Below are 24,449 nucleotides of genomic sequence, written 5' to 3'. Positions count from 1 at the left end.
TGCAGGGGTGGGGAGCAGTAATAACAGGAGAACCTGCCTCCTACTGTCTTCTTGCCCTGCCACCATGGGGTCCCCTCTCCTGGTCCAAGATGGCTGGAGACCATGTCCACATTCCAGGTGGGAAGGTGGAGGAAAAGTAGGTTCCTTTCTGAAGCTTGAAGACTCTACCCAGGAGTTTAGTCAGAAGTGTATCATATGGCCACATCTAGCTGCAAGGAAATGTGGGAGATGCTGTCTTTGTAGCCAGCATGTGCCTAGCTAAAAACTGGGAGATGGCTCAGTCTCTGTGGACTTTCAAAATATCCCTCAGTTCAAACAGAGTCTGTGATTATTTTGTGCAAAGCATTGACCATTGTCTCTGGGGCAGAGCAGGTAATGTGAGGGAGTAACACTGGCTCAGTGGAACTCAGCCCAGAATGGGACCTTTTCAGAGCTGAAAATAGGATCTTAATGGAATATCTCCCAGTGCTGGCTAAATACAACAGGAAACAGAAGGTATCTCTGTTTGACTCCAAACCAGTTCCCCTGCAGGGCCAGCTCTGCCCTGAGCACCCCGCTGAACCACCCCCCATCCATCCCCCCGCCCTGGTGCCCTTCTGTTCTCTGGGAATTCCTGCTCAAAAGCAGAGTTCTGTTTAGACAGTTTAATGTGGACCTTTTGTTTTTTAATCTTTCAGCTGCATTATGAGGCATGTAGGATCTTGGTTCCCCAACCAGGGATTGAAAACCCATGTCCCCCTGCATTGAAAGTGCAGAGTCTTAACCACTGGGCTGCTAGGGAAGTCCCACGGATCTTTTGTTTTCAGATACTATTTCTGTTAGTTTATTCATGCCATGTCACCTACACGTAATAGAAAATAATCCATGACCAGAATGGTACATAAAATTATTTAAATAAACAGTAAGTCATCCGGAGAAGGCAATGGCACCCCACTTCAGTATTCTTGCCTGGAAAATCCCATGGATGGAGGAGCTTGGTAGGCTGCAGTCCATGGGGTCACTAAGAGTTAGACACGACTGAGCGACTTCATTTTCACTTTTCACTTTCATGCACTGGAGAAGGAAATGGCGACCCACTCCAGTGTTCTTGCCTAGAGAATCCCAAGAACTGGGGTACCTGGTGGGCTGCCGTCTACGAGGTCGCACAGAATCGGATACGACTGAAGTGACTTAGCAGCAGCATCTAGGGAGAAGAGGGGCAGAGCTGTCCAATGCCATGGCCCCTCCTTGAGTGGGAAAGACTGGCGGGGGGTGGGAAGAGACACTAGCTCAGATTGCAACCCCCACACGACTCAGTACAGACTCTGACTTTGCTGTCCCATCCCCAAAGGCCCAAGTCGCTCCCTGTGTGGGACTGTGCTGTGGTGGCCTTGCAGGTGGGCAACGCCTCACTTTCCCTGCCTGCAGTCAGGCCCAAATCCAGTCACTCGGCTCCTACAGCCCCACAGCATCCATCTGGGATGAATTAAAGGTGGTTACACAATCTGCAGCTAGTTGCAGTTTCAAACTATATAATTGGGAATGAGGGAGATACAAATCACAGTTTTCCCTCTTTCCTGTTAATTTTTTAAAAAAACAATAGATCTCATTATTGTCTGATTTGACTGTTTCCCTGAAGGCTTTTGTGTCCTCCAAAGACTGAAGCTCCAAATGAGTATCTTCTGGGTCCTGTTTCTCAGGAGTCCTTTGCCTTTCCAGGGAGGAAAGTCCAGGGCTCCCATCCCATATCAGACGTGCATCCCACCAGCCACAGAGCTCCCACGGCCCTGGGGTGGGCGTAAGCTACTCTCAGAGCTCCCCCCGCGCATGCCGGATGTAGTGTTGGTGCAGCCCTGCTTCCTGGGCAAAGTCCTGACCACACTCTGTGCAGGCAAAGGGGCCAGGAAGGGGGTGGGCCTCGTGTGCCTGGCGATGCCGCCTCAGAGAAGCAGCCTGCCCGAAGGTCTTGCCACAGTCGGGACAGGGGAAGGTGGGTGGTGTGGTGATGGGTGCAGCCGGCTGGGAGGCCCTGGCCACTGGACCGTGGCCGCGCTGGTGGGTGATCAGGGCCTTGGAGGAGGGGAAGGATCGGGCGCAGGTGAAGCAGATGAAGAGGACCCCCTGCAGCTTCTGGGCCACGAAGTCCGCTGGGTGCTCCCGCTTCATGTGGCGCTCCTGGAACTTGGAATCGGCGAAGGTGATGAGGCAGCGGGTGCACTCCAGGGCCCCCAGGTGGCCTGAGGACATGGGGGAGAGGTTGGGAGAGGCCAGCAGGTGTGGCGAGGGCCTCTCCCAGCCCCAGAATCATGCCGACAACCAGCATGCAGGACTTGACGTGCTCTGTGCCAGGTGCTGTGCCAGGCCTGGACGGGAGACTTACTGGACCTATTTTGTGAATGAGCAGACCAGGGCTGCAAAAGCTGAGGCAACTTGCTGACTGTCATGAGGCTGGGAAGTGAAATGGTGGAGTTAGAACTGGAACCCAGGCAGTCTGCCCTTCTGACAGAGCTGTATGATTAGGGCACAGCCTCTGGAGCCAGACTGCCTGGAACTGATTTCCCCTGGCAAGGGAAAACAGTGTTTTCATCTGGAAAATGGGGTAATCATTGTATTAGTATCCACCTCATATGGTTGTTGGAAGGAATAAATGAATGAACTTATAAATAGTGTTTAGAACGGTGCTACACAATGGTTTGCAATAATTATTGTTGAGAAAGAAGAAACCCCACAGCCAGGGGCTGGCCTGGCACAGCTAGGCCTTGGCATTCTCCTGGTGAGCATAAACAATTCCACAGAACGCTGTCAAACAAGGCCGTGCTGTGACTGGGGCAAATCAAGACCACACCATGGTGCTGTTCTGAACACAGACAAAACGTGAACATTGTCTGGGCCATGAGAAATGGCCAGACAGCCCCCTGTCCTGGCTTACGTGAGTGCCTGCTGCTGCTTGGCCAGTCAGAGCTGGAGCGTTCCCTTGTTCCTCCCTCCTCCTAGGTCAGATTTATTAAGTGAGCAGCCATCTAAGAGCCCTTGCTTCCTGGCAACCTCTATCCAGAGCAAAACCCCTTTCTTGAACCCTTCCCCAGTGGTAGGGAAGTCCTTTCTTATGAGATGCCCCACAGTGTGTGTACTTCCTCAGCACAATGAGCAATAAGCCCGATTTGCTCAACTCCATGTGTGTTCCTGGTGGTCTCCGGCTAGAAAGCACTAACACTAGCTTTCACTGTTATAAACACATAACCTCTCTTTGCCTCAGTTCCCTCACTTCATATGACAGTGATAATTATCAATTTCATAGAGTCTGTTAGGAGGACAGACTGAGACAAGTGTTAAAATCTTAGAATGCATCTAACACGTAATTAGCATTCAGTAGAAGCTGTTGCTGTTCTATGTCAAATTGGCTATCTTCATTAATATTAAGCTTTCTCCTTTTCTGCAGCTAATCCTCATACCAGCCAGCCCTGTGAGGTGAGGAGTGGCCACCCCTTTTGACGGGGAAACTGAGGTCCAAGGCGCACTGTAAGTCCAGGGCAGGGTTGGGACTGGGGCTCACTGCCCTTCCCAATCATTTCTCCCACCCCAAGCCTCTCTGGATGCCACTCTTTGCCTCTGAAGTGCATCCCTTTCATATTTATGTGGACAGAGCAGGGAGCTCTGCTCCTTGTTACCTCTGAGGGTAACAAGGGTCGGGGTCCTGAGAGGGCAGCTCATGGACCATTAACAGCTCCTTCCTAACGAGTAAGTCCCCACAATGCTTTGAACACTGAGATGCTATAGAAGTCCTTTTAGCATCACAGCTCCTGCAACCCACCCTCCTCTGGTCAGCAGTACTCACAGAGGTCACCTCTCGGACTTCGGGAACTTCTCTCCTCGGACGAATCCTGCTGCTCCATGGTCTGCTTGGAGTGCCGGTCCTCCATGGTGACTGGGACCCCTCTGGTCAAGAGAGGAGCACGCATGGCAGAATAGTAAATCAAGTGAAGTCGCTTATCTATAGCCAAATTTAGAGGGCCCCCTAATCCTGTGATCTTTGACAAGCTTACTTTGCCCGTCTTTGACTTCCATGAGATAACATCTCTTTGAATTCTAACCTAACAGCTCTCAGTAGAGAATTCAACCTTCCAAAAGATTCAGCTCCTCAGCTCTGTGACTTCTCTTAGCGCCTTCTCACTTGAGTGACCTATGCCTGCTACATCAAACCAATTCCCTGAACACAGAGCTAGGGACCCCTGATCTTTGGACACCAGCCTCATCCCCTTCTCTTCCACCTGTCTTGAGGCAGGTAGTGGTACCCACGCTTTAGCCCGCCTCCTCCCGAGAGACATCTTTCTCTGACATCCCGAAACTCTGAGACCCCGCTTCCCACGCGCGCTTTCAGCCGTTGTGACCCGCTGCCCCCAAGCACTGCCCTCGGCTCCCTCCCGAGGCCAGTAGCCTAGGTTTCTGCTTTTCTCCAAGACAGCAGAGGGGCTGCCTTTCGTTGCGCCTGTCAGTTGCTCGTCACAGCGCCGTCACCCGAAGGGAAACGGGGTAGGGCCCACCGAGTCTCAAAGTCCCGAGGCTTTCCACGGCCTTTCGCCTGATGAGCCTTTCGAAGCCCGGATCTTGGATTGCCATCCGACTGCAATGATGCAGTCCCACCAATTCGGTCCTCAATATAACGCGAGGGGTCCTTCCCTGCACTGGGGTGCGTAATGATGACGTTGCACGCAACTCTCGCCTGACCGACCGGTGCTTACTGCGCAAGCGTGTTAGGCGCTTCTGGCGCGCACGCGCTTTGGCTCCCTCATTGTTCTAGGACCTGCGACCTCTGAGAGCGGGCGAGCGCCCGTCCGTCGTTCTGCGCAAGCGCCGCACAGGGCTGTCTTCCCGAGGTTACGCTTTCAAGACACACCTCCTCCTAAAGGGAATGACGTCAGGTTAGAACCCCTGGAAAGCGTCTGGACGTCCCCGAATCCCGGCGCTCTAACCTCTTAGGCCTCCGTCCCCGGACCCCAGAGCGGGGGCTTCTTAGGGGCAGACCACCTGCTACCAACTGCGCCGTCCCTTGTGCTGGTTGTTTGCTCGGTTGGTGATTTGGAAGGGAGGAGTGAGGGGTTAAAAACATCTGTATCCCAGAGGGTGTTGGGAGCTGGAGGCCAATTTCTGAGTTTTTGAAGCGGAAAAGGAAAGCCATCCAGAAGGAGGGCGGACGGGACTCCCGGGTCCCTGGGGAATAGAGGCTGGGCGCCAGATTTCTGGCTGCCTGGGAGTGGTACCCGAGAACGAAAGAAAGGGACAGAATAATTGGCTGAAATGTGAGATCGGAGTAGGGAGGCTAGAAAATAAGGTTGGGTGCTCCGTGACCCAGGTCTTCCTCTCTCCTTGCTTCCCAGCTATGCCTCCGCCGCGAGGTGACGTGACCGTCTTATTCCTGGGGCCTCCGGGCTCCGGAAAATCTGCGCTGATCGCAGCGCTGTGCGACAGAGATGTGGAGACGGTCGAGATCCCCGACGGACGGCCGGATTCCGGGCTCCCCAGCCTGCGAGCTGCAGGCCCAGGCCTTTTCCTGGGCGAGCTGAGCTGCCCACCCGCAGAGCCGGGACCCTGGGCGGCGGAGGCCAACGTGCTGGTACTGGTGCTGCCAGGCCCCGAGAGCAATGAGGAGCCCTTGGCCCCGGCCCTGGGGGAGGCAGCACGGGCCGCCCTGGCCCGAGGGACCCCGCTGCTGGCTGTGCGGAATCTCCGACCCGAGGAGTCACAGAATGAAGCCCAGGCCCGGGATCAGACCGCGGCCCTGCTGGACAGCGCCGGGTTGGGCGCCGCGGCTCTCTTCGTTCCACGGACCGACTGCCTCAGCATCGACGGCTGCGAGGAGCTGGAGCGCCTGCGAGCGGCGCTGCGGAGCCAGGCCGAGGCACTGCAGAGGTAAGCGCGGAGCTTCTGGGTGGGTGGAAGAGGCCTGGAGCTTTATTTACTCTATACCTCCACCCTAAGGTGCTCTTTGAAGTCATCCCGCAGCAAGTTTGTGACCAACCTTAAGGAGATATCTGCTGAAAGCCCTGCTCCAGATCCTGCCCTTGAGTGCAGGTCGTGAGGTCCACGAGGCCCCACCTCAAGCTAGCACTCTGTGCTTTTGTCATCTAGGCCCCATCCAAGGGTCGGTCAGCTGGAATTCCCAGCCTGTCATCCAGCCTGCTCCTGCTAGCACTCTGAGGTCAAAAGTCCCGCTACCCTGCCAGAATTCTAGGAGGGGCCCGGACCTAAAGCCCAAACACTGCCCCCAAGCCAAGGTGTGAAGGAGGGCTTGCTCTCTGCATCCAAACTGGTGATCCTCATGAAATCTGTACCCGAAGACTCCACTCTCCAGTCTTTCCTCCTCACCATCTGCTTGGTTCTCGAGGGATCGCAGTCTCCAGAGAGCCCACCCTCAGTGAGCTTTGTTGTTTAGGGGGCCCTCCCCCATTTCGTTTCTCTAATCCCCTCCCTCTTCTTTCTGTACCCACCTGCTGGCTATCTCCTATCTCCCCCCACCCACCCCCAAGCAGCCTTGCCTCCTTTGGTAGAGGTTGAAAGAGCCTCAGGGAGGGGCAGCAGCTCCAAGCCCACCACCATTCTTTTTTCCTTAGCCCCACGCCCTTGCTAAGAACTATTAAATGAGGCTTCTCCCCTCTTTGGACTTTACACTCCTACTAACGCCTCTGCTCAAGGAAGAGCGCCTGTGTTGACCTTGCCCACCTAGAGCATTTAGTGCAAGGTTTTCATTTAGTCCCTCAATTCATTCCGGATTCTTTTGCCCTAAGGCTCACTGTGAGTTTTGCCCCACCCAGCATGGCCTTTTCTTAATCCTGCAGGTCCTTTGGAAAGCCCAGCTCCCAAAGAGTGTAACCCCTGGGGAGACTTAGCCAGTTCCCCATTTTCAGCTGTGTTGGAAGCCAGATTTCAATCGAGCAGTCCCTCCCTTGCTTTAGGCAATGATGGAGACCTGGGTTCGGTCCTGGAGTCGGAAAATCCCCTGGAGAAGGAAATGGCAACCCACTCCAGTATTCTTGCCTGGAAAATTTCATGGACGAAGGAGCCTGGTAGGCTACAGTCCATGGGGTCGCAAAGAGTCAGACACGACTGAGCCACTTTACTTTCCTTCTTAGCCTCGGTGCCGTTAATCTGGCCCCTCCCTTTCTTGCTTCAAACTCCACCTTGTCATTTTAGCCTGGTCCGACCCCCTAGGCTAGCTCTCCAGCCTCCAGCCCCTCTTCTGCCCTTGACCCTATCCCTCCCTATCCCCGCAGGCTCCTTCCACCAGCTCAGGATGGCTTCGAGGTGTTGGGCGCTGCGGAGTTGGAGGCTGTGCGGGAGGCCTTTGAGACTGGGGGCCTGGAGGCGGCCCTGTCGTGGGTTAGGGCTGGCCTGGAGCGACTGGGCAGCGCACGCCTGGACCTGGCCGTGGCCGGTAGGGCTGACGTGGGCCTTGTGTTGGACGTGCTCCTCGGGTTAGATCCTGAAGATCCGGGTGCAGTGCCTGCTGCAGTGCCTGCAGGGCCCACGCCCTACCCGGCCCCAGAGCGCCCCAACGTGGTGCTCTGGAGCGTGCCTCTGAGCTCCGCGGACACCACCGTCTCCCCGTACCCGACCACCCACTACGACGCTCTCATCCTCGTCACCCCTGGGGCCCCCACTGAGAAGGACTGGGCCCAGGTCCGGCCCTTGGTGCTCCCGGATACACCACTGGTCTGCGTGCGAACAGACGGCGAGGGCGAGGACCCAGAGTCTCTGGAAGAAGAGGAAAAGGCAGAGAAGTCTGGCAGCGAGAGCTTAGAGAACCCAGACGGAGAGGGGTTTGAGACTGCCCACAGTGATGGAAAGGAGAACCGCGGCCCCAGATTGCAAAAGGGAGGCAGTGGGGAAGGTTCAGAGGAAGCAGGCACGGAGAGTTTGCAGCCAGTGGGCGTCAGCGCGAAGAAATCCGGCAGCGGGGACTCAGAGCGCGCAGCTGCCCTGAGCCCCGAGGACGAAACGTGGGAGGTGCTAGAGGAGGCGCCGCCGCCCGTGTTCCCGCTGCGACCGGGCGGGCTCCCGGGGCTATGCGAGTGGCTGCGGCGCGCGCTCCCCGCGGCCCAGGCGGGGGCGCTGCTGCTCGCGCTGCCGCCCGCGTCTCCCCGCGCGGCCCGGACCAAGGCTGCTGCGCTGCGGGCCGGGGCGTGGAGGCCGGCCCTGCTGGCTAGCCTGGCGGCAGCGGCGGCCCCAGTCCCAGGGCTGGGCTGGGCGTGCGACGTGGCGCTCCTGCGGGGTCAGCTAGCGGAGTGGCGACGGGCGCTGGGGCTCGAACCCGCGGCACTGGCCCGACGCGAGCGCGCGCTGGGCCTGGCGCCCGGGGAGCTGGCCAAGCGGACGCGCTTCCCGGGCCCGGTGACGCGAGCCGAAGTGGAAGCGAGGCTGGGCTCGTGGGCGGGCGAGGGCACCGCCGGGGGCGCGGCGCTGGGCGCGCTCTCCTTCCTGTGGCCGGCGGGCGGCGCTGCGGCCACTGGGGGCCTGGGCTACCGAGCGGCGCACGGCGTCCTGCTGCAGGCGCTGGACGAGATGCGCGCGGACGCCGAGGCAGTGCTGGCGCCGCGGGTGCCCGCGCAGTGAGAGCTGGGCTGAGGGCCGGGGCTTCCGGGTGTGCCCAGGGTCCCAGCTGCCTGGCTCTGCCAGGGCCGGAGGACTCAAGACCCGGTGAGAGGGAGAGGGCACGGGGTCCAGACTCTAGCATGGGATGTCTGGGCCTGAAAGATCACAGAGCAAGGGGTCTGCCAGTCAGAATCCTGGGTGCTTGAAGGGAATGAGGGCTCTGACTAGGGCCTCGAGTGGGTGACGTCTGGGCACCAGGATTCCTGGGTCCTGAAGGGAAATAGAGTTCTGGGGACGGGACTCCTGATTTCTCTGGGTACCATCAGACTATGGAACTCCTCAAGGGAGTTGAGGGTTTGGACTCCTCAAAGGCGGCCATCTTGGTCTCTCAAGAGTAGAAACTAGATCCAATAGGTGTCTAGTCCCCCTGGGGAGGAGGAGGTGGAGGCCCTGGTTGCTGATGAAGGCGATCTCCTTCACACTAGGGATTCTGACATGGAGGAGGGGTGGTCTGGGTTCCCCAGGGAGCTGAACTCCTTGGGCTTCTGAGCCACAAAGGGATATAAGATCTAGGTTTCCGGGGGTGAGGGAAGGACGGTTCTCTGGACTCTCAGAACGCCTGACTCCCCAGAGGGCTGAGGTCTTTGCTTTCTAATTCATGGGTTGTGGAAGGTATCCATGTAGAGGAGGGAACCGGGTGCTGTGTGAGGGAGCTGGAGACCCTGTGGTCCCTCTTCGGAACTGGAGGGGTGTGATATTTGCCCCTCCAGAAGCCTGGGGGCACAGATTTCTTTCCCCGCTATTGTGGGGAGGATGGTACCACAAAACACAAGAGGAAGCAAGAGTGTTCTGGGCATGGTTGGGCTGGGGAGTAGCCAGAGACCAGGAATGAGGCTTCCTGACTGTGGAAGGGCAGGAACCCATCCCTCAGAGGGAACTCCCCAGAATCCCTAATAGATTTGGATCCTGGTGGCTGCCCTCCTCTGAGTTTGACTGGAAGGGGATGTGACTGACCCCATTTTCTAGGTGCTGGGCAGTTATGGGGCTCTCTGGGTACTCTGTCCCTCTCTCCCTTAGGGATTTCTATCGTTCTTGGGTCTTGGTGTCTTCTGTCATGAAACCTGAACCGTTTCTGGCCTTGCTATTTTGTATACCCACCTTTTGGGAAATGCAGCTGTACTGCTGGACTAATCCAAACACTTCGTGTGGCTACCTCAGGTGTCCCCAAGAGAGACACAGAGAAGGCCACAGTGAGCCAGGCGCCCACAGAACAGCCGGGCAAGTGTTCCAGCCCATGGGAATGTGTCGCAGGGAGGCAAAGGCAGAAACCACAGTGCCTGGGATGTTCTAGGCTGCCAGCTACCAGTAGAGGAGAAGCAACAGGTCACAGAACTCTTTAATGCCAAAAAGAGAGAGAATGGGGCGGTGAGGGGGGCGATCTGCAGCTGAGAGGCCATCTAGCAGAATCTCTGTTATGTTAGATGGGGAAAGCAAAGCACAGAGAGGGCAGGCTCTAGGCCCAACAGCACACAGCAAGTTTGCTCCGTGCCTCTTTTCATTTCCTGCCCCCTCTCATCCTCATCTTCCTTCTGATGCTTGAGTGGGCCACCTGGGGTCATGCCTCAGGACCTTTATAGTTTCTGTTATTTTTGCCCAGAATGCTCGGCTCCCAGATCTACTTGCCAATCAGATCTCAGCACAAATGTCCCCTCACTAGGGACCTTTCCTGACCATTGTAACTGAAGTAGCTCATAGCTCACTGTTGTTATTCATCTCCACTGAGTTGTTGTTTTTCTTTTCCTTGCAGCAGTTATGATTTTAGAAAATTACTTACTTACCTGTGTATTGGCTGTTATCCCCGTGCAGTACCCTCAGCCCCTCAAATAGTGCCTGACATACAGAAGGTACCTAGTAGATATAGATATTTAATTCATTAATCAGTGGCAGAACTAGGGCTGGAATTTAGGTCGTCAGCCTCTTGCCCCGAGACAGGGAAAAGGTGGGAGATGGAGGAGAAACAAGCATCTCCTAGGATAGGAGACACCTGTCGGGGGTCAGGAGGCCAGCACGGCTTTGCCACGTCACTCTGGGTGACTTGAGCCAGTGCCTTGTGTTCACACCGTGAAATGAAAGGGCCGGAGAACAAGCATAAACACTTTCGAGACCCTGTTTCCTGTGACAGCTGAAGACAAGGGTAACCGGCCTGAGGGGCAGGTAGCTAAGGGGTAGTACCCCCAGGTCTAACTAGAATTCCCACTACTGGCACAGTTTGTCCCATCGAAGTTGAGATAGCCCAGATAGGGGAAAGCACTTCACACTATACTGGATGGCTCCAGGCACTGTCCTCAAAGCTCTTTCGGCCTTAGGAAAATGTTCCTCATCCATCTCCATGATACCCAGCACAACACTGTCTCCCCACCTCAACTGTGGTTCAAGCCTCTGCATCAAGCCTGCCTGCCACGGGCAGAAACAGGAACACACAGAGCAGCTAGTCCAGTAGAAACAACATCAGCCACATGTTCCGTCACTCAGTTGTGTCTGACTCTGCAACCCCAGGGACTGCAGGCAACCAGGCCCCTCTGTCCAGGGAATTTTCCAGACAAGAACACTGGAGTGGGTCGCCATTTCCTTCTCCAGGGGATCTTCCTGACCCAGGGATTGAACCTGTGTCTCATGCATTGGCAGGTAGGTTCTTGGCCCCTAAGCCACCTGGGAAGCTCATGAGCCACACAGGTAGCTTCATATATTCTAGTAGCCACGATGAAAAAGGAAGAGGGAACAGATACAGATGACACCAATTCTAACGTCTCATGTCAATATATCCAAAATATTAATTCAACATATGATCAATATAGGAAAGAACTTTTTTACGCTCCGTCTTTGAAATCTGGTGTGTATTTCTGTAGCGCATCTCAATTCAGATGATGAATTTTCATCAGAAATACTCGACCTCCATTTAGATTTCATGAAACTCAACATTTGAAGAAGTCGATTCCTATACCCACGCTGTCCCAGTGATGTTGAATAGTTTTCCAATAATGAAGATGAGAAGCATTTTCTAAATTAATGAGAAGTAAGTTGCAGGTAAGCTTTTCCCCCGTTGCACCACAAACATGGTGAGTAGACAGAGCACTGGAGAAAAACAACAACAACCTTAGTATCACCAGGAATTCTGTCTGCATTGCCCTAGGGCCAGACAGCCCTTTGCATAAGGGTGGCCTTTTGCAAGTGAGTCACCAAGTGGAATCTACTGCAGGGTTGTCCTGAGCATTCCGAGTAGACACGTTTGTACCCCGTTCTCTCTTGTGTACAGTGATAGACTCCTGGAAGCCCTCAAGCATTCGTCCCACCCCCGTGCCTTTGCTCGGGGTGCCCACCTCTCTGACACCATCTCTACCTTGGCCCTGTCTGACATCTCTACGCTATGCTGCTCTGCCCTCCTGCCAAGGGGACTCCTGCCTGAGATCAACTCAGAAAGCAACACCCAGTTTTGTTTCCTTGTGTCACGGTTCCTTGTGGAGTGTGCTGATTGTGTTTAGTAGTTGTGTTTCAGCACCCTTGGGGGTCAACGACTGTCTTTTGGGAGTGGTTGCCTTTTAAGTCATGACTTTTAAACGGATTGAACTTTAGGCTCTGGAAGCGGGAAGCTGCCAGCGAGGCATCGGTCTCTGGGCACATCCAAACAGAAAAGACTGAAGACTCACTTGTGGAGCGACAACTGGCAGCCTTTGGGGTGAGTCTACATGGCACCTGCAGGCTGGCAGGTCCTTGAAGGCAGAAATTCTAGGAAACCTATGATGAATCTTGGTGTTGCCATCGCCAGAAGCAGAGGAGGAACAGAGCCTCATCAACTTAGATGAATTTCCTACTTGTCTGGACTATGACAGACTTGTGTCCATTGAGATGAGGAACCATGAAGCCTGGAGACTCAAGGGTGGGTTGACCTGTGGTGCTTTTTGGAGGAGTGAATAAAAAAGTAGAAATTTCATTGTGTGTGTGTTCATTGCGGGTTTAAAAGGAGGGAGAAGATGCTTGGGATTCTGACTGTCAGCTGGAAGCCTAGACCCCTGTGTCTGATGGAGGAGGGGTCCAAGGGTGAGGCCTCCTGGGTCCCTGGAGAGGAGGGATGGTGGGGGTGTGTGCAGGATAGAATTCCCTGGGCTGCAGTCCAGTGACTTTAATAAAGAGTTTTGCCACCTTGGAGGAGGTGAGGTGGCCTAGTAATTGTTTAACCTTGTGGGCTGTGATAGTAAACTTCTTAGCTCTAGAACTAGCGTGGCCCATAAATGCCCCCAGTCTGTTCAGCATGTCTGCAGCCATGGCCTTGGGTAGACCCTTCTCATCCTGACTTTAGACCTGGTCTTTGGATCTGCTTGACTACTAGACTCAGACGTGATGCAAGCAGAGGCTTGACGAGTGCTCATGGACTGGGATGATCTCTCTTGCTGCCCTGGGGACCCCTGCCACCATGCCCACATGGGGAAGTCCAGGCTAACCTGCACGGTGATAGATAACGTGTGGCCCAGCCAGCCAGGACGCCCCAATTAGTGTCAGCCCTCTAAAAGAGAGCTGCCTGGCTGACGAGCAGCTGAACCATCCTCCAGCTGATCCTAGACCAAATTGCCAACCCATGGAATGCGGTAAATACAGGACAGTTACTCTATAGGCTTCTCTGGTGGTCCAGTGCTTAAGAGTCTGCCTTGCAATGCAGAGGATTGAAATTCAACACCTGGGGGGTAACTAAGTTCCCAGATGCCACCGATCGTCTGAGCCTGGGAGCTACAACTAGAGTATCCATGTGCCACAAAAGGGATCCTGCATGACTCTGTGCTGCCAATGCAGGGGGCCCAGATTTGATCCCTGGTCAAGGAACTAGATCCTACATACCACAACTAAGAGTTCATATGCTACAGCTAAAGGTCTCAAATACCATCACTAAAGGCTCCACATGCCAGAACTAAGACCTGGTACACCCAAACAAATTTTCTTTAAAAAGTAAATTTACGTAAATAACCAAATAAGTTTTCTTTAAAAAAAAAAAAAAAGAAAGAAAAGAAAAAGAATCTGCCTTGCAATGCAGGGAATTCAAGTTCAATCCCTAGTGGGGGAACTAAGATCCCACATGGCTCAGAGCAACTGAGCCTGTGAGCTGCAGCTACAGAGTCTGTGCTCTGCAATGAAGATCCTTCAAGAGTCAATGGAGGCCTTGTGAGCTGCAACTAAGACCCAATACAACCAAGTAAATAAAACTATATAAATATGTTTATATAGGCAATTACTCTAAGTAACTGAGGTTTGGAGGGGCTTGTTACGTAGCAAAGGACGGATAACTGATAGAGGCGTATCCCCTCTCTCCGGAATGTGGTCTCTTTCTCCCTCTCAACAGGACCTAGTGATGAAAATCTTAACCTCTGTCACTTTTTAGCTGCATGGTGATGTCCAATGTGATGCTCCTTCTCTGAAGCTCAGGTGCTTCTGAAAACAGGGTTGAGAATAATAGTGCCCATCACAAGGAGTGTTGTGAAGATAAAGTGGATCACTTTCAGTTCGTGACCCTAAGAGGTCATGTTGGTTAGGAAACTTGTCTGGCAGGGGTGGGGGTGGGGCCAAAGGGGGCCAGACTGCTCTTCTTCCGCCTCTCCCCCTGGGGTTCGCTAGGGCCATGAAGGGGGAGCATCCTTCCCTACTCTACTGAGGTTGGCTCTAAACCCTATGATTTACTTTACTCCATGGATGTTAGCATCCCCAACCTCCTCAGGGACCTTTGGTGCACTTGGGTTTTCTGCTTCTGTCATCTGCCATGAGAAAGACATGAGCCAGGGAGCCACAGATCCCGCAAGACTGAAACCCCACGGAGAAGAACTAGTCCGTCTTCCAAACTGGAGCGAAACCCACCAGTGCATAACCTGCAACAGAGCCGCCCCGCATACCTACAAACCATAGGAAGCAGAATGCATTTTGTTACAAGTCTCAGTTTGGGGATGGTTTGTTATACAACATTATCATAGCATTAACTGACTGATGTTCTTGTTCAGTCGCTCAGTTGTGTCCAACTCTTTGCATCATCGTGGACTGCAGCACTCCAGACATCCCTGCCCTTTGCCATCTCCAGGAGTTTGCTCAACTCATGTCCATTGAGTCATTGATGCCATCAAACCATCTCATCCGCTGTTGTCCCTTTCTCATCATGCCTTCAATCTTTCCCAGCATCAGGGTCTTCTCTAGTGAGTCAGTTCTTCGCATCAGGTGACCAGTGTATTAGAACTTCAGCATCAGTCCTTCCATTGAATATTCAGGGTTGATTACCTTTAGGATTGACCGGTCTGATCTCCTTGCAGTCAAGAGACTCTGAAGAGATTTTTCCAATACCACACTCCAAAAGGATCAGTTCTTTGGCGCTCAGCCCTCTTTGTGATCCAACTCTCACATCCTTACGTGGCTACTGGAAAAACCATAGCTTTGACTATATAGACCTTTGTCAGTAATACAACATTGTTGTTTTAAACCACTGAGTTTAGGGACTTCTTGGTTACCTTAGCATAATTCAGTCTATCCTGATAGATGCCAAGGTCTAGCACGTGCCAACTAATGCCTACTCAGCTATTAAGTAAGTAAGTGGCAGCTATTAGGACAGTAGCTATTTGGCCAGACACACTGTCTGTAGAACCAACACTTTCTTAAAGGTGCTAGTGCCTCTGCTCAGTCACTCAGTTGTGTTCAACTGTTTCTGACTCCATGGACTGTAGCCTGCCAGGCTCCTCTGTCCATGGGATTCTCCAGGCAAGAATACTGGGGTTGCCATGCCCTCCTCCAGGGGATCATCCCAACGCAGGGATTGAACCTGCCTCTCCTGCATTATTAGGCAGATTCTTTCCCATCTGAGCAACCGGGGGAGCCCCCTTTAAGGTGCTAGGCACTGCACTAAGTCCTTTTTTAGTTTTCTTTCATTTGACCCTTCAAATAGCTCTGTGAGGTTATAAATATTAATATCCACCACTTACAAACATGAAACGGAGGCAAAAAGAGGTTAACCAGGAGAGGTGATCATGCACTCTGGAGTCTGACCCTCCCAACTGTTTGACCAAAGGCAAGTGACACCACAATCTGAGCCTCAGTTTGTTCCTCTGTAAAATGGGGACAGTACTTTCAACCTCACAGAGTTGTGATTATGAAATGAGCTCTCTCATGGAAAACACTTAGCACAGGGACCCAGCAAGAAGTAATCCTTTAACAAAAGGTAGCATCTTCCCTCTCCTCATTACAAAGAGGGGGTTCAACACGGTTGAGACCCTTGCTTTTTGCATCCCGTCTCCCTGAAATGCATCACATCACAAAGACTCAGGCTTGTTCTGTTGATTCGTTTAATTTATAGACACGCGGGAAGCTAGCGCTGAGAAGGAATGGAGACCAAACACCACATGGGCCTCAGTTCTTCACTCAGCTTTGCCAGAAGCCTGGGGGCTTGGAAGACAGCTGATCTTCTTGATGGTCAACAAATGAGAGCCTGAGGGCACCAGGGTCCCAGGCTTGATGTGGCAGGCGTTCTCCGTAGCACATCCCCAGAAAGCAAATTTGACACCTGCTGGAGGGGATTTCAGACTAGAATCAGGATCTCCAATGCCTCCCGCTCCCAATCCAGGGGTCGTGCCCCAGCCACCTTCCTCCATTTCTCTGCAGCCACTTTCTCCCTAAGAATCTGCAATAATGAGGCTCCAGTTCTGGGGCCCTCTGGGAACCCTGTGCCCTCCTCCCGAAATCCAGGTGCCCCTCACCAGGGTGCATGAGGCCAGCCACGGTGACACAGCGGGTTTCTTCACCAAAACAGAGCGTTTCGTCAGTCGGGGTGCATGTTTCCTTGAGGAAGGTGGAGCAGGAAGGACACCGAAGGCCATTCTTTGTCAGATTTCTCCTGAACGCTGGGGAGGAGGGTGGAGGGTAAGGTGCACGGGGACATTAGTCCCTTTCCCAACCTTACAACCAGCACAGGGACACCGGTCGCTAACCTACACTGCATTTAAAAAAAAATGTTTATTTGGTTGTGTTGGATCTTAATTGGAGCATGTGGAATCTAGTTCCTTGACCAGGGATCCAACCCCTGCATAGGGAGCATGGAGGCTTAGTCAGTGGACCATCAGGGACGTCCCTGGACACCGCAGTTTATGAGAGAAGAACCCAAGGCTCAGCGCCAGGAAGACGCTTGCCCTGTGACAGCGCAGGTCAGAGACAGGTGCTCTCAGCTGGCTCTGGGGGGGAGAGGTGGGCAGGAGGGGACTCCAGCCGTGGGGCTCAGCTGGGGCTTACCGGGCAGGGGGTCCTTGTTGCAGCCATTGCTCTGGCAGCAGCGCATGGTGGACCCTATGTTGCTTTCGGGGCCATCATTGAAGGAGAGGAATCCTGAGTCACAATCGCTGGATGTCGTGCACCCCTTCTTGGAGCTCACTAAAACGTCGCCAACTGCAGGATGGAGGCAGGGGGAGGGCTCAGGGGCCCTGGTCTGGACCCTGGCCTCGGGGTGTCTCCCTACCTTACAGCTTCCCCAGTCCGCTGTGATCTAGAGAGGTCTCTTCCAGCTCCCAAAGGTCAGACCCCCTTTATCTGCCTGGGGCGTCGTCTGCACGGTTTATTAGGTAGCAACCCTTCCTCCCTCCGCCCCTGGCTGTGTTGGTCTCTCCTGAGTGGTCCCTTCAGCCCCACGTCACCCACTGCCATCCTCTAAGGGTCACACCCGGAGAGGTCTTTTCCAGGCCACCTATGACTACCCCCAGGCCTGTGTGAAATGGTGTCTTCCAGCCTTCGGCCCTCCCCTGACTCCTGCAATTCCCTGCACCAAACCCTAGGATGCAGCCCCCAGCCACCGCCCTGTAACACCTGTCGCCTTCTTCCAGGGTCACTGCCTAGACCTCCTACGGATGGTCCTTGCTGCCCTCCCTGGCTACTCTCAGGTCTTGCCTGCAGTGGCCTCCTCCAGCCTCCCTGGCCTCCCCCTCCCCACCACAGGGTGGACTCTCCCAGCACTAGGGTTTCTGCTCTTCACCCAACCTGCGTGGGTCTGTGGGTCCTCAGGGGTGTCTGATTCTGCAACCTCATGGACTGAGTCCAGGGATTATCTGTCCCTACATATCTCTCTCTCTATCCCAATATTGAGGCTTCCCAGATAGTGCAGTGGTAAAGAAACAGACTGCCAATTCAGGCGACACAAGAAATGCTGGATCGATCCCTAGGTGGGAAGGATCCCTTGAGGAGGAGATGGTAAGTGACTGCAGTATTCCTGCCTGGAAAATCCTATGAACAGAGGGGCCTGGGGGTCTGCAGTACATGGGGTCACAAAGAGTCGGACACGATTGAGCTCACACTCAACTCAATCAACCCAAATATCTCCCTCTTTCTCCTGTCTGGAAACCTTTGGTCCAGCCCGTATCCCTAGAGGATTCCTGGTGCCCCCAGAGAGTCAACCTGATCACTTTCCTTGCAACTCACCCCAGTCTTCTCTACACCCAGCCCTACACCTTGCATATTAGATGCCCCCTCTCTGGATTTCCAGCTTCCCCCACCCCCAGCACGTCCTTTCCATTCCTAATCCCCTCTCACCTAAGAAAGTCCCTATATCTGCCCCTCCCCCATCTTCTCTTTAGAGTCTCATTTTCAGAAATATTTGGCAACAGTGGTTTCTATCATTCCACCAGATTCTCTTTCCTCCACTCACCTTAAGATTGTCCTTACCTCTTTCCTGCCCCCTCATCACTCAAATGTTCCTCCCAGCAGTGCCTGGTGGTATCTGCTATCCTGAAGGCACTCCCCACCTCCCCAGGATCTGACGCTATCCCCTGCCCTCTTACCTCTGTGGGTCTCATACACTGCGGCCATACAGGTGTCCTCTTCGGGGGCGCAAGGTTGCATTGTTCCATGGCAAAAGGGACCAGGGCTTATACACACCCAGCAGTCTAGTGGGTGCCCTGCAGAAGAGAGCGGGGCTCTAGTCAAAGCTCATGTGGTCTGTGGGTCACAACTTCCAAGTCCAGAGGGGCATGGGGTGGGGAGTCTGAAGGAAGAGGGACGCATGTCTCCCTAGTTATTAAGGGTGGGCTGCTGAACAGAAAATTTTCCGAAGCTCCTCCAGGGACACCAGGGTGCTGCCAGCAAAGCTGCTTCCAGGGGTAAACAGCAACCCCACAAGCGAGCAAGTTTACCTACTTACAAGGCTGGAGACTTTGGACACTGGGGTCTTCTGTGAAAGCTTGAGGACAGTGAAGGGTCCTGCTGAAGGTTCCCATGGAGTTTTTTTTTTTTTAATCTTTATTTTCTTTTTTTTTCTATTTTGGCTATGCTGAATCTTCCTTGCTTCCCGGGGCTTTTCTCTAGTTGTAGTGAGTATGGTCTACTCTCTCATTGCGGTGCCTGGGCTTCTCGTTTGGGGTGGCTCCTCCTGTTGCAGAGGACAGGCTGTAGAGCACGGGCTCAGTAGCTGTGGCGCAAGGGCTTAATTTGCCCAAGGAATGTGGAATTGTCCTGGACCAAGGATCGAACCCTGGACCAGGGATGGCACCCATGTCCTCCACTTTGGCAGGAAGATTCGCAGCCACTGGACCACTGAGGAAGTCCTTCATGGACTTTTGTGAACCTTCAGGTCCAGAGGGTCCTTGGAGCGGGACCCTCTCCCTTGTGGGTACCACACTTAAATCTGATAGATAGTGGGCACTCAGGCAGGGGTACCTGAGGCTGGGATCTGCATCCCAGGTCAAGAAGGAAGATCAAGGACCAAGAGGGTAAGTGCATGGACTCCTTGGTCCTGAGAGAGGAGGCAGCTGGAGCCCAGACACAAGGAAAGTGGGTCCTGAGGAAGGTGAAGCTGCCTGAACTCCTGAATGTAAGGGAGGAGGACACTGGGGACCTGAACTGCTTAGAGTCCTGGGAGAAAGGAAATCTCTCACCTTCGCCTCACATTTTTTCATATTAATGAAAAATAGTAATCATACTAATCATAGTCTCATCTGATTTTCTAGAATTCAGGTGTCTTATTTTGAGACCCTGCCTGGGATACAGGGAACAGAGCCCATCCAAACCCCTCCTTTCTCAGAGATTTAAACCCACACGTTTTTTAGCTCTTCCTCCCTTGGGGACCCAGGCTTTCTCTCCTTTACCCTCTGCCTTCTCCATTAATTTCAATTCCCAGGACACCTCCTCTTTCCCTTCTCCCTCGAGGACTTGGCTGAACACTCGCTCATAGTCCTTGTTTTGAGGGTCCCAGAAGTCCAGAGCCCTAGTCACTTACCCAGACCCAGGAGGGTGCAGAGCAGCGCGGAAGCCAGCAGGAAGGTCTCAGGTTTCATGGAAGGCTTCATGATGGATGGATGAGTGACCCTGAAGTTCCAAGTCCCCAGCTCTTCTTATAGGAAGCTGAGAAGGGGCAAGTCTGGACCTACCTTAACCTTACCCCCAGGCTAAGAAATGATGTAAGACCTGGGGGTAGGTCTCTGCAGCTCTGAGCTGGGGAGGCAGAATCCAAATCCAAAAAGAACATGGGCATCTTCTAAACAACCCCTCCCCCAGGAGTCTCTGCTTCCAACCCTCTCTTCCATCAGGTCCCACTGCCCCCGCCCTCACCCCCTTTTTTTCTGACATGAAGCCCATGATCAGAATCAGGTCATTTTTTTTCCTGTAGGGGAGAGCAGCTGCTAGGACTCAGGTACCCTCTCCCCTCTCTCTCTTCCCAAGGAGGTGCCTAGCGTGGGTGAGACCCACCTGGGAGCCCCCAGCAAGTCCAGGCTTGTTATGCGGGGGCATACTTGGTTCTTACTCCCTTTTCTGTGTTTGGGCTATCTCCAGCTCTGACACTACCCCAAGATGCACTTCTGGGTTACTGGGAGACTGAACAGAGGGGGCTTGTCATCAGACAGGAATGGGGATGATAGGAGAGAGATGCCCACAGGTCCCATTGGAAAACTGAGGCAAGGTTGGAAGCACTCAAGGCTGGGTGTGTGTCTAGTTTGGGCACATATTTTGTGTTTTACTGAGGTCCTTTATGCTCTCTCTCTGCCTTAGGCGTGATCTTCAGAGATCAGTGATTTCCCCCGCCCCACCCCACCCCCGTGTGTGTGTGTGTGTGTGTGTGTGGTGTGTATGTGTGGTGTGTGTGTATGTGTGGTGGGCGTGGGGAGGGTAGCCAGCCATGGAGGGGATTCTGTTGCGGTAGGCTCCCGGCTTCTTGCAAAACTCCACTCAAGTTTGCTGGCCTCTTGTTTTCCAGGCTTCGGCTGGGCCGGTGAGGACAGCGAATTTCTTCTGGGGACCAATCCTGCAGGCCGCGCGGGTTGCTTGGATAGCCTGGTGTGAAGGTTACCGGGAGGATGGGCTAGCGAGCGGCTTCGCCAGAGGGAAAAGCTCCTTGCTAGGGAAGTCAGGGCCTCGCGCCTCTCTCAGTGGTGACGGAACCGGAACCGCAGGCGCGCCTGGGTTTGAAAGGGTCGCGCCTTGTGCGCTTGCGCAGTGAAGCCTGCGGGGGCATACCCGCCGTCTGTTCCCTTAACGGAGACCTTATTGCATCTTCTCGGTCAGGCGAAGCCACACGACGTTGACGAGCCGGAGATCATCCTCCGCCATGTGGTGTCCTGCAGTCGCCAGAACGCAGTGAGAGACTGGCGTTGGGGAGGGTGGGAGAATAATCCGTATCCGGGCTGCCAAAAAAAAAAAAAAAAGAGTTTCACTGGGGGGTTTTAAGAACTGCAATTTGAGAGACACATATTCCCGTAAAACTGAAAGAGAGCTGGCAGAATGAGTCAGGGCTTTTGAGGACAGAGGTCAGCAGGTTCTTGAAGTTGTGTGGTGGTGGTTTTTTCAGTCGCTCAGTCGTGTCCGACTCTTTGAGACCCCATGGACTGCAGCACACTAGGCTTCCCCATCTTTCACCATCTCCCAGAGCTTGCTCAAGCTCATGTCCATTGAGTCAGTGGTGTCAGTAACCATCTCGTCCTTTGTCTTCCCCTTCTCCTGCCTTCAATCTTTCTGAGCATTGGTGTCTTTTCTAATGAGTTGGGTCTTCGCATCAGGTGGGCAAAGTATTGGAGCGTCAGCATCGGTCCTTCCAATGAATATTCAGATTTGATTTCCTTGAGGATTGATTGGTTTGATCTCCTTGCAGTCCAAGGGACTCTGAAGAGTCTAACACCACAGTTCAAAACCATCAGTTCTTCGGTGCTCAGTTTTCTTTATGGTCCAGCTCTCACATCCATAGCTAACTACTGGGAAAACCATAGCTTTGACTCGACAGACCTTCACTGGGAAAGTGATGTCTCTACTTTTTAATACGCTGTCTAGGTTTCTCATAGCTTTCCTTCCAAGGAGCAAGTGTGTTTTAATTTCATGACCACAGTCACCCCAGGAAAATAAAGTCTGTCACTGTTTCCACTGTTTCCCCATCTATTTCCCGTGAAGTGATGGGACCAGATGCCATGATCTTCATTTTTTGAATGTTAAGTTGAAGCCAGCTTTTTCACTCTCCTTTCTAATTTTCATTGAGAGGCTCTTTAGTTCCTCTTCACTTTCTGCCATAAGGATGATGTCATCAGCATAGCTGAGGTTATTGATATTTCTCTCCACAATCTTGATCTAGCCCAGCATTTTGCATGACGTACTGTGCACGTAAGTTAAATAAGCAGGATGACAATATACAGCCTTGACGTACTCCTTTCCCAATTTGAAACCAGTCTGTTGTCCCATGTCCAGTTCTAACTGTTGCTTCTGGACCTGCATACAGATTTTTCAAGAGGCAGGTCAGGTGGTCTGATATTCCCATCTCTTTAAGAATTTTCACAGTTTGTTGTGATCCACACAGTCAAAAGCTTTAGCGTAGTCAGTAAAGCAGAAGTAGATGTTTTTATGGCATTCTCTCACTTTTTCTATGATCCAGCAGATGTTGGCAAATTGATCTCTGGTTCCTCTGCCTTTTCTAAATCCATCTTGAACATCTGAAAGTTCATGGTTCATGTACTGTTGAAGCCTTCCTTGGAGAATTTGGAGCATTACTTTGTTACGGGGTGAAATGAGTTCAATTGTGTGGTAGCTTGAACAGTGTTTGGCATTGCCTTTCTTTGAGATAGAATGAAAACTGACCTTTTGCAGCCCTGTGGCCACTGCTAAGTTTTCCAAATTTGCTGGCATATTGAGTGCAGCCCTTTCACAGCATCATCTTTTAGGATTTGAAACAGCTCAGTTGGAATTCCATCACCTCCACTAACTTCGTTTGTACTTAGGCCCAGTAAGGCCACTAAGGCCCACTTGACTTCACACTCTAGGGTGTCTGGCTCTAAGTGAGTGACCGCCATCGTGGTTATCTGGGTCATTAAGAGCTTTTTTTTAAATATAAATATTTTTATTTTCTTAGCATTTATTTATTTGACTGCACTGTATCTTACTTTTGGCACATGGGATCTTTAGTTGAGGTATGAAAACTCTTAGTTGCAGCATGTGGTATCTAGTTCCCTGACCAGGGATCGAACCCAGGCTCCCTGCATTGGTACCGCAGAGTCTTAGCCACTGGACTACCAGGGAAGTCTCAAGAGCTTTTTTGTATAGTTCTGTGTATTGTTGCCACCTCTTCTTAATATCTTCTGCTTCTATTAGGTCCATACCATTTCTGTCCTTTGTTGTGCCCATCTGTGCATGAAATGTTCCCTTGGTATCTCTAATTTTCTTGAAGAGATCTCTAGTCTTTCCCATTCGGTTGTTTTTCTTTATTTCTTTGCATTGATCACTGAGGAAGGCTTTCTTATCTCTCCTTGCTATTCTTTGGAACTCTGTGTTCAGATCGATATATCTTTCCTTTTCTCCTTTGCCTTTCACTTTTTTTCTCAGCTATTTGTAAGGCCTCCTCAGATAACCATTTTGCTGTTTTGCATTCTTTTTCTTGAGGGTGATTTTGATCACTGCCTCCTGTACAATGTCATGAACCTCCATCCATAGTTCTTCAGGCACTCTGTCTATCAGATCTACTCCCTTGAATCTGTTTATCACTTCCACTGTATAAAAGTAAGGGATTTGATTTAGGTCAGACCTGAATGGCCTTTCTTCAATTTGACCCTAAATTTTACAATAAGGAGCTGGTGATCTGAGCCACAGTCATCTCCAAGTCTTGTTTTTGCTGACGGTATTCAGCTTCTCCATCTTTGGCTGCAAAGAATATAATCAGTCTGATTTCAGTATTGACCATCTGGTGATGTCCATGTGTAGAGTCTTCTCTTGTGTTTTTAGAAGAGGGTGTTTGCTATGACCAAAGCGTTCTCTTGGAAAACTCTGTTAGCCTTTGCCCTGCTTCATTGATTTTTAAAATGTTGACGTTCACTCTTGCCATCTCCTGTTTGACCACTTCCAATTTACCTTGATTCATGGACCTGGAAAGAATTATAATTGACTCTGATACATGTAAAGAAATATTTGGCTTTAAAGAAGAAGCCATCGTGAGTTGCTGTAGGGTAAGTGTTCAGTAAGTATCTTGAGTTTCTAGCATATTCTGGATACTTGTGTGAATGCGATAAGTCATCAAAATGTTAGATTCCATTCTGGCTGATGGTTAGAATTCCTCAGTGGTCCCCCCCTCCCCCAGTGGCTCCATCTTAGAGAACATTTTTAGCAATATTGACTTCATTTTGATTTTACTTTCACAAAGGAGACTTTTTGGAATTCTAAGGAGGGTCGTTAGAATTTCTGGGAGGCCATAAGGAAATTCTGGAGAGATGTGTAATAGAGGAATTTTCCGAGAGAAAAGGAGGGATGGATCACTTCCTGGGAAGGATCAGAGGTCAATTTCCAGGGGAAGATTTTGTAAGGGACTCCAGGCAGAGTCTGGGGGGATTTATTATTATTATTCACACCAAAAACATTTTGTATTGGGC

General features: G+C 52.3%; 3 protein-coding genes across 5 annotated transcripts; 1 reads left to right on the top strand and 2 right to left on the bottom strand.

Moving 5' to 3' along the window:
- Window positions 1-794: 794 nt before the first annotated feature.
- Window positions 795-4,791, bottom strand: ZNF576 (zinc finger protein 576). Of its 2 annotated transcripts, none has more exons than XM_069550991.1 (3): window positions 4,276-4,791; window positions 3,815-3,915; window positions 795-2,216 (listed from the first exon to the last, which is right to left on the bottom strand). In XM_069550991.1, the coding sequence occupies exons 1-3, from the start codon at window positions 4,302-4,304 to the stop codon at window positions 1,789-1,791; spliced, it is 558 nt and encodes a 185-aa protein (XP_069407092.1). In that variant the 5' UTR covers window positions 4,305-4,791; the 3' UTR covers window positions 795-1,788. The 2 variants fall into 2 exon arrangements, with proteins under 2 accessions (XP_069407092.1, XP_069407093.1); XM_069550992.1 differs by having other exon boundaries at window positions 4,521-4,721.
- On the top strand, window positions 4,766-12,553 carry IRGQ (immunity related GTPase Q). Of its 2 annotated transcripts, none has more exons than XM_069550982.1 (3): window positions 4,766-4,898; window positions 5,355-5,886; window positions 7,248-12,553. In XM_069550982.1, exons 1-3 carry the CDS (start codon window positions 4,889-4,891, stop codon window positions 8,584-8,586), a joined length of 1,881 nt encoding a protein of 626 aa, XP_069407083.1. In that variant the 5' UTR covers window positions 4,766-4,888; the 3' UTR covers window positions 8,587-12,553. The 2 variants fall into 2 exon arrangements, with proteins under 2 accessions (XP_069407083.1, XP_069407084.1); XM_069550983.1 differs by having other exon boundaries at window positions 4,814-5,046.
- A 3,362-nt stretch (window positions 12,554-15,915) lies between these two features.
- Window positions 15,916-20,265, bottom strand: LOC138419546 (phospholipase A2 inhibitor and Ly6/PLAUR domain-containing protein-like). The gene is made up of 5 exons (XM_069552420.1): window positions 19,835-20,265; window positions 18,402-18,518; window positions 16,867-17,019; window positions 16,338-16,481; window positions 15,916-16,147 (listed from the first exon to the last, which is right to left on the bottom strand). The coding sequence occupies exons 1-5, from the start codon at window positions 19,902-19,904 to the stop codon at window positions 15,999-16,001; spliced, it is 633 nt and encodes a 210-aa protein (XP_069408521.1). The 5' UTR covers window positions 19,905-20,265; the 3' UTR covers window positions 15,916-15,998.
- Between the last annotated feature and the right edge of the window lie 4,184 nt (window positions 20,266-24,449).

Source organism: Ovis canadensis, chromosome 14 (genome assembly GCF_042477335.2).
Source record: "Ovis canadensis isolate MfBH-ARS-UI-01 breed Bighorn chromosome 14, ARS-UI_OviCan_v2, whole genome shotgun sequence".
In the NCBI taxonomy this organism is placed as follows: Eukaryota; Metazoa; Chordata; class Mammalia; order Artiodactyla; family Bovidae; genus Ovis; species Ovis canadensis.
This window is presented reverse-complemented; position numbering and strand designations above follow the sequence as displayed.